The sequence below is a fragment of the Lotus japonicus genome, chromosome 6, assembly GCF_012489685.1.
Source record: "Lotus japonicus ecotype B-129 chromosome 6, LjGifu_v1.2".
NCBI classification, from domain to species: domain Eukaryota; kingdom Viridiplantae; phylum Streptophyta; class Magnoliopsida; order Fabales; family Fabaceae; genus Lotus; species Lotus japonicus.
Window position 1 is genome coordinate 1,993,570 of NC_080046.1, and position 8,640 is coordinate 2,002,209.

The window sequence follows — 8,640 nt, forward strand, 5'->3', positions numbered from 1 at the left end:
TAACGTTTTCATCAAGTATTAGATTCAGGGGGAGCTAAGCTCAGAATCAAGCAGTGACTTGAATTCAGAATGAGCAAGATAAACTATTCACATCAGGATAAGTCTCATTCCATATCTCTAAACTCTGAGTGAATTCAGTTTAATGTTTAAGAATTGTTCATCAAAAATTTTAGTTTTGTCATCATCAAAAAGGGGGAGATTGTAAGATCAAGTTTTGATCTAGTAGTACAACTCTATGTTTTGATGATTACAAGTTAACCTTTTGATATGAACAATTGTGGTACTCTAACGTGTTTTTCTGAGTGTGCTATTTGCAGGTTCTGACCTCAACTCAATCTCACACGAATCAGAAGCACTGTGTATAAAGAGTGACCCAAGCAACGCTTTCGCATTCACCATGTTCAGTATGAACAGTGGAAAAGCTTCAAAAGTTCTGAAGCTATACAAACTCTGATGTGGACTCAGTCGCTAGAAGCTCTGAAGATCCAGAAGTTCTGATAACCAAGAAACACTGAAGGTTCAGATGTTCTGATGGTGTAGAAGACTCTGAAGATCCAGAAGCTGAATAGTGGAAACTCTGAAGTCCAGAAGCAAGAAACTCTGAAGGCCATGTTCTTCCCTCTGAGTTCAGAATCAGAAGATACAATGGTCAGAGGATCTGTGCTTTCCCTCTGACTCTGGTCAACCGGCTTCACAAGTTCCAACATGAAGCATTCCCCTGATCAGAAGTCTCCTAGGTTTAAAGGTCGCGTCGCTATCCAAGTACAAAAGCAACTGTACCTTCCTGACGACCTACCTAACGTTCTCAGCCACAGCAGAAGCTGGATTTTCCAGAACTGCCCTCCAACGGTAGCATTTCCCATGCATCGCTCAACCCTAATCCTTGAAGTATATAAAGAGGCTGAAGACTGAAAGAAAAAAAAAGAAGCAAGAAGCATTCACATACGCAAGACATATTCGAAAATCTTCTAAGTTTTCTTTCATCTGAAATTCATTGAGTTTACTATTAGCTTTTTAGAAGCAAATCTCTTGTAAACGATTCTTTGATAAACAGTTTGTTTAGTTCCTTTAGGAGATCAAGGTTGATCGGATCCTAGAGAAGACTAAGAGAGTGAATCTTAGTGTGAGCTAAGTCAGTGTAATTGTTAGTCACTTGTAGGTTTCAAGTGCAGTTGTAACTCTTACCTGATTAGTGGATTGCCTTCATTCTAAGAAGGAAGAAATCACCTTAACGGGTGGACTGGAGTAGCTTGAGTGATTTATCAAGTGAACCAGGATAAAATCCTTGTGTGCTTTTCTATCTCTTATCTTTTGCACTTAAGTTCTCGAAAGATTTGTCAAAATCTTTAAGGTGGAAGTTTTATACTGAAAACGTTATTCAAACCCCCCCTTTCTACCGTTTTTCATACCTTCAAGTTGGAGGGTAATGGTGAAGGTCATTCGCAAGTGGTACCAACAAAGTTTCTCCAATGCGAATTTTCCTCTTGCCCTTGAGCTGGTTCTAATGGATGTAATGGTAAGCCATGAGCTATCTTTATTCATGTAATTTGATGTGAAACGTGATGTTAATTTGTGTGTTGCTCTTATAGGGGAACAAGATCCATGCAACAATCAAGAAGACTTTGATCATGTACAAGTTTGAGAAGTCCTTGGTTGAGGGTAGCATTTATAGCATATGTGGGTTCGTCTTGGTTGACAACATCGGTGACTACAGAACCACAAGGCATCAGTATAAGATTTTGTTTATGTTCAAGACTGAAGTGTGCGTTGTGACAGTCAAGGACTTCTCATGTTTAGTCAAGGACAATTTGTCAGCTCATCAACATACGCTCCAAATCAAGGACTTCTCATGTTCAACACCGGTGACTACAGAACCACAAGGCATCACTATAATGTGTTTCCTTACACATTTCTTTCACCAGCTGACATTTTATCTCCTACTAACGACTCAAACTATTTGGTTGGTATGTCCTACATATGTTATACTTTTATATGTTTGATGTTGTTGTTTGACAAGGTTTTTAATATTATGCAGATGTCATTGGCATTCTTACTGGTGTTGGTGTTGAGAGGGATATTGTGACACATGGAAAGAGATCGAAAATGACTGTTGTTGAGATTGAGTCTGTTGTGTGTGTACAGTTATTTAGACTAACAGTGAATTTTTCCATTATTCAGTCCTTAATTCTGATTAACAATTGTACAAATTGAATATCGAATGTGCTTTGTTTGAAGCGTATGTTGATGAGCTGACAAATTTCCTTGTTGGTGGTGACGTGAACAACCCTGTCATTATAGTACAATTTGCGAAGGTCAAAACATTTCAGGGGAACATTAGTTTGCAAAATGTGCATGAGGCTACTAAGATTCTTTTTTATCCTGATGTGCCAATGGAAAATGTGTTGAAGACTAGGTAAAGCATTTTTTGTGTAATTTATTTTGGTAGATTGGGTATAACTTCATTTGTTGTAACAAATTTTTGGAGACAAGTGAGTCTGCTTCACGGTCGATGAGTCAATTGACCGACTCCAAAAAATGTTTATGGTGAAGACGATTTCTGGGTTCTTAGTTCTAGAAAGACAATTGCTGACTTGAAGAACATTAAAAAGGTAACAGGTCAAGTGGTTACCTATGTTTGGTTGAAATTGTTAGTTAGAGACCGGCTTGAAATGTTGTAAATTTGTTGCAGGATTGCGTATGTGTTGTGTATGCAACCCTATGTCCTCTTGATGAAGGTGTAGACTGGTGGTATACTGCATGTCGATGCAATCGTAAGGTGTATGCGGATGAGAAAATGTATTTCTGTGAGGGTTGCAATCGTCATGTGATGTCTATGTATCCTAAATAAAAATGTTAAGATTCTCTGTTAAGTACTTTTATCCAATAAAAAAAATCAATCAAAAGACAATTCACCAAACAATTATTTTATAAAAATCCGAAAAAATGCTCTAATTTATTCTTGGAATCAGTACAAATACAAATGGGAACCTTAACATGCTGGTTGGGATAAAGGACATACTTAATGAGAGATATAATTAAAAGTAAAGATATTTAACAAAGACTGGCAGGAGAAAGCAATCGGTGAAGTGAAGTGTTGCAGTTGATTCAACTTCAAGTTTGACATTTTCTTATGCACAGTTAAATTCTCTCTAGTTTATAGTATACATTTGCTTCTTATGTTTGTGGGTTATACATGAAAGAATAACAGAATGACTAGAAGACTATCTTAGAAGAGCTTGCTAGCAATAGGCCAACTACGTCCCCGGCAAAGCATTACCCTAGAGCTTACTATTTAACTATTGATTCCATGAAATATTCATTAATGGTTGTTATTGTTGGTACATGTTGTTTGCATTTTGTTAAAACAACCAATTGTCGAATCAGATGCCGTGGCATCTAATTTTGCGAGGCTAGGACTTCAGTCCTCAGCTTAAGTTTTAGTTGTGGGCCCTTGAAGATCTTTTGAAGATTTGATTTAAGCTACTTGCGGTTCAAGTAACTATTCCAGAAGGGTTTATTGCTGCGCGTTGTTGGTTGTGGAAACAATCTTTTAAGGAGATTTGTTTCCTTGTTTACTTGTGTGAAACGCGAAGAGTATCTTGTGGATTGCGTTTCCATTTTGATTGCTGCTGCAATATGTTTCTTCAGCCCATGCTAACCCTAAAGCTCAACCTGCCGTTGCTGAAGTTTATAAAAGGATGAAGACCTAAAACATGTAGACCACCGAAGCTATTGTGAGAGATCAAGTGTTTTAGGATTTTCATTTGTTCTTTGTCCATTGTTAGTTGTGAATTATCTTCGCTCACTGATTCTATAAAGCAGAGTAGGGTTCTGTGTTGTTTGATCACTTTCAAACTCTTATTGTTACTTGTGTTTACCAATCACTGTGGCAGTGGTTGAGTGAAAGTGAGAGGGGCTCTTATACTTAGGTTGAGATACTAAGTAGAAATACACTGGGTAGATTAGGAAGAGAACTATGAACTGTGGTGTTCATGAGTGTCTGTAGTTCCTATATCTTGAGATAGTGGATTTCCTTTTCTTTGGGCGAAAGCTAACTAGACGTAGGTGAAAGTTTTTCACTGAACTGGGTGAACGATTCTTGTGTCTTGTTGTTTATTGTTTTAGCTTCTGGTTTACTATAATTTGTTTGTTGTACCTATTGTTCCAGCATCGCGCAGGACATCCGTCCTATCAGGGAACCTGAATTACAGTTACAATCTCCAACCACTAGGATTATGAATAAGAAAAAGATGCAGGCATGAAATAAGAGATTGAATGACAGAAAAAATAACACACAACCAGATAAAACAACTCATGGTCAACATAATTGTCTTCTATTGCATCCTTACGCTATATTAAAATTTACATTTTAGGGGATGAATACCTTTAAAAGTGTGGAGGCTGCACATGCTTTAATTAAATAGATGCATTTGCAAAAAGAACTAACTTCATCAATCTCTACAATCCCTTTAGATGGGAAATAGTGGCCATTGAAGAAAATATTTTGCTGCAGGAAAGTTTTGAAGCAAAAAGGGGAACACTCAGTGTTTCATACTTTCTACTTAACCACATGCACACTGTGAAATAGAGACAATTGAAAAAAAAACGGGTAAAAAACGCACGGATACATTCTTACTCATACACTTCATAGAAGTTTATTTCAGAGGTTTATATGCCTTGGTCAATGCAAAACATTTACTATGTGTTTTTCATTTAAGATAAAATCAAAAAATAAACAACCTAAATCCTAATCAAATCTAAACTTTAAGAAGGTACTAATTAAAGATACATAAAAACTACCAAAATCTAGCAAATCACAATAAAAACTCATAAAATCCTGAATTAAATAAAAATCCGAAAATTAAATAAAAATACCATAAAAATTAATTAATACTCTAAAAATAAATCTAAGATAAAATAAAAGACCCACAACAGTAGAGAGGCTATCTAATGGAATGACACGTGGAAAAAGGAACTGTGAGAATTAACCATGTCTCGACACGTGGAACAGAATGCATTAGGAGCTGACACGTCACCAATTTGCTCTTCTAACCCTTGTTCTTTTCTAATATACTAGTGTTTTTTTCCTGTGCGTTGCACGGCGAATTGATTATTGAAGTTGACACCAATCAGTGGTTTGATTAGAGGAAAATTTAGATTCTAAGAATGACAGTACAATCTTAATCAGAGGACTAAATATTTCAAAAACATATATTAAAATACTAAACTGTAGTGCTTTGAACTCAACGACCATTTTAACATATATTACTATCCCTAAAACTAAAAGATTAAATCACTAAAAACTTCAATTCTGCACATATTTATCTGTGCGTTGCACGGAGGATATTGCTCTTAAATTATTTGAAAATATATTTTATTATTACTTTTAACATGAAAGTATTTCCATATAAAAATGTTTCTCTCCGTGAAAGTATTAATTTCCAACCCTCGTATTACATATTAGCACCATCATTTTACCCAATAATTTAAACATAAACAAATATAGGTTATATATTATTAATTTTTTCTAACTTATATAAATATATTTTCACTATTAAAAAAATCTTGTTAACCTCTCCTTCTCTCTAAACCTCTCTCTCGACCTGCTGCAGTTTGGGTGGCCGCCGCGCCGCCTCCTCTCGGCGCGACGGCAACCCCCTTTTTTCTCCCTCTGTTTTTGTCCTTTAGTTTTTCTTCCTTTGCTAATAAACCGGTTCCTTTCTGGGTTAGCTGCACCAGAGGCCATTCTTTGGGTTTCTTCTCCCTTCCTCGACGGCTGAGACCTTGTTTTGCCCTCCTCGCCGCTTCTGTTGTTCGCTCCCTTCCTCTTGGTGTTGCTCGTTCTTGTCGAGCGATCTGGCTTGATATCCCTCTTGCTGGTGAGATCTCTCCCTGCAGAGCGATTTTCAGATCGTGTTTAGGCTCGAGTTTTGGAGGTTTTGGATCATTCACTGCTCTGGTGGATCTGTGCTGAGCGCTTCTTCTGGATCTGCCTTGCGGATTCTTTCTTGTGATCCACCGTTGTTTCAGTGTTAGGGTGCGGCGCCCGCCGTCTTTGGTGGTGGGTTTTTGTCGCCGCGGGGTGGTGTTCTGCTTTGACGGCGTAGGTGGCTGATTTGTCTTGCTGTGGTGCGGAGTTCGGTGGGGGTTCGTTTTGGTGGCTTCTTCTTCAGTGTCGCCGACGCCGGGTCCTCATGTTTTGCTAATCATCTTCTGCGTAGCCTTCATCTTCAAGAGCAAGGCTCTCCAATGGCGACCTAAACCCTGAGTGGCTAGCCTTGAGCGCTATTCTGTGCTCCTCATCTTCTCCCTTCTTTATCCTCTTGGCCAGATTTGTGTATAAATCTGTGTTCGCGGTTGCCTCCGCGGTTGGTGAGGAGGTTGGGATTGCGGTGGGGTGTACAGCTTGGGGCTGGAGGTGATCTGTGCGTGCCTGTTGAGGCCAGATCTGCCTGGAGAGGCTTGTTCTTTGCTTGCCTTGTTCTGTGCGTGCCTGTTGAGGCCAGATCAGCTCGGATTCATGGATTCGAGTTCCCTGGCAGCGTTGATGGTCCTTACCCTTTCTGGTGTTCGTGAGTGTGGAGGGTCCGTGGTTGGTGATGACATTTTGGGCGTCCTTGGTGATTTTGGGTTATTGGTGCTGTAACCGGAGCTTTTGGATTTAGCTGGCAGTGATCACTTTGCTGGTTTTTATTTGTTTGATGTACTGTGATTATTTGGGTCCCAATGTCGAGTCGAGCTCTAGTTTTGTTGGGTTTGTGTGACGTTTGCCACACCAGGGTCCCCGATAGATGCTTTTCTCGTAGGTTTTAGGTGTTTATTCGCCAGGTAGTAGTCTTAGGACTCTCATTGTAACATTGTGGACTATTCACACGTTGTGTGTTATCTGTACTATCAACCTTATAATTATATATATATATATATATATTCTGTTTTCAAAAAAAAAAAATATTTTCACTATTAAACTATTATTGTTGTGTTGACACCTCTGAACTTCTTCTCAAAGGAAGTGTGGGTGATAATGTATATAAGTTTTTCTTCTTCTATTGTAAAGTCATGGAGAATCATAATGAAGAATTCAATACTTTTCTTCCTTACTTTCTCTCAGCAGAATTTGTTGGGAACAAGAATGAAATTCACAGCATTGGAACAAAACCAGAATTTCAGAATAGGGAAAAGAGAGAGCGTGAGAGAAGAATCGGAATGGGGAGAAAAGTATTTCTATTATTCAATAGTGTGTGAAAGATACAATAAGGTCCTTATATAGACCCACTCACCTAACTAGCTTACTAATCTGGTAAGCACATTGGGATTAATTACTTAATAGAATTAACATATTGTCATTTGTGTTTCAACAAATATCAACCAATAAAAGGAACATAAGCATGGTGGGAGTGATTGCAAAGAAGTCCGGGAACACTGGTTTTTTCCGTAGCCTTTTGCGCAAGCTCCAAATTGGTAACTTGTCCCTGAGTCTCTTCAATTATATCAAGAATGGCACTGGTAAAAGCTCCATAAAATCCGCATTGGTTAGGAGGAGGAGTAGTGATTGTGGAAGAAGCTACCTCCGGTGGGGGAAGAATAACTCTGATCTATCTAAGGCTCCCTCGGGTTCCTGACTTCGGAAAGCATTGAAGAGAACTACAGGTGTATTAGGAAGGTTTCTCTTCCGAAAAATGGATGACACCATTTTCCGGAAAATTGGTTTTGGTTTGAGGATATCAACAGGAGACAAATAGCTGGGTTGCAAACTTAAATACCCCACACTGGCCATGAGTTTATCATGTGCGTTTGGTTTGGCCTGGCTACCACAACAGACAGAATTATAAGGTTTAATAAGGCAATCAGATACAATTGTGAGGGCACAACCCTTTCCGTCAGCCTTCCTTAGAAGACACCTGAAATGACAATCTGTTTGCAATAAAACAAAGAATTATTATCAGAGTTTGTTTGTTTGATTGAAAGTAAGCAGTGAGTGAATATGCATGTGAATGTGAATGGTTGACTAACCTGGGATGGGTACTTTATTAGAACTAGTGATAGAGCCTTGAGAGCAGCCATGGGCGATGAGGTGGATGAAAAGGACGTAGCCTATTTTAGCATTCTCAACCAAATAGCATGTCTGCATTCGTATGTTGTACTGAGTGGGTTGTGATTTGTCTTCCTCTCCATCTTCAATCAAGAGAGTGATGTTGTTCTCTGAAAACCCTCGAAGATCAATCAGGAATTTTTTCATCCTCAATATCATCCCTTTGACATCAACATCATTCATCTGTGGGTGCTTCAATCCAATCAACACAGCTTTCTTTTCCCCTAAATTTCCCTCTACCTTCCCTTTCCCTATCTTTGACACCATCTTCATCATTGTCGAAACAGTTGTAGAAAGGCTTTGCTCGGTGGGATATAAACCGTAATGGCTGAGGCTAGCGTGCTTCTCAATTTATTACTTGACATGAGTGAGTTGTTGGTTTTTTTACGTATGAATTGTTATTTAAAGAAGATAATTTTATTGATTATTGTGCATAAATAAATCTACTCATAAACTAATCTATCCATAATCTATCAATCGATGGGTTCATCTCCTTCATCTTATCCCCAAAGTCTTTAATTTTTACGTGTGATTCTGCAGATGTGGAAGAG

The 8,640-nt window shown here is 38.4% G+C and overlaps 1 protein-coding gene and 1 pseudogene across 1 annotated transcript; one reads left to right on the plus strand and one right to left on the minus strand.

The window, feature by feature from the left end:
* The first annotated feature begins 1,426 nt into the window (after positions 1 to 1,426).
* LOC130722871 (uncharacterized) lies at positions 1,427 to 4,424 on the plus strand. The gene is made up of 7 exons (XM_057573728.1): positions 1,427 to 1,516; positions 1,590 to 1,729; positions 1,777 to 1,964; positions 2,036 to 2,134; positions 2,236 to 2,413; positions 4,169 to 4,256; positions 4,374 to 4,424. Exons 1-7 carry the CDS (start codon positions 1,427 to 1,429, stop codon positions 4,422 to 4,424), a joined length of 834 nt encoding a protein of 277 aa, XP_057429711.1.
* A 2,786-nt stretch (positions 4,425 to 7,210) lies between these two features.
* On the minus strand, positions 7,211 to 8,374 carry LOC130726986 (uncharacterized; annotated as a pseudogene).
* Positions 8,375 to 8,640: the final 266 nt, after the last annotated feature.

Coding starts and splice junctions, on each gene's coding strand:
- LOC130722871 (XM_057573728.1), top strand. CDS start 1,427: ATGGTGAAGGTCATTCGCAAGTGGTACCAACAAAGTTTCTCCAATGCG. Junction 1,730..1,776: donor TACAGAACCACAAGGCATCA/GTATAAGATTTT, acceptor GCGTTGTGACAG/TCAAGGACTTCTCATGTTTA. Junction 2,414..4,168: donor GAAAATGTGTTGAAGACTAG/GTAAAGCATTTT, acceptor CTATTGTTCCAG/CATCGCGCAGGACATCCGTC.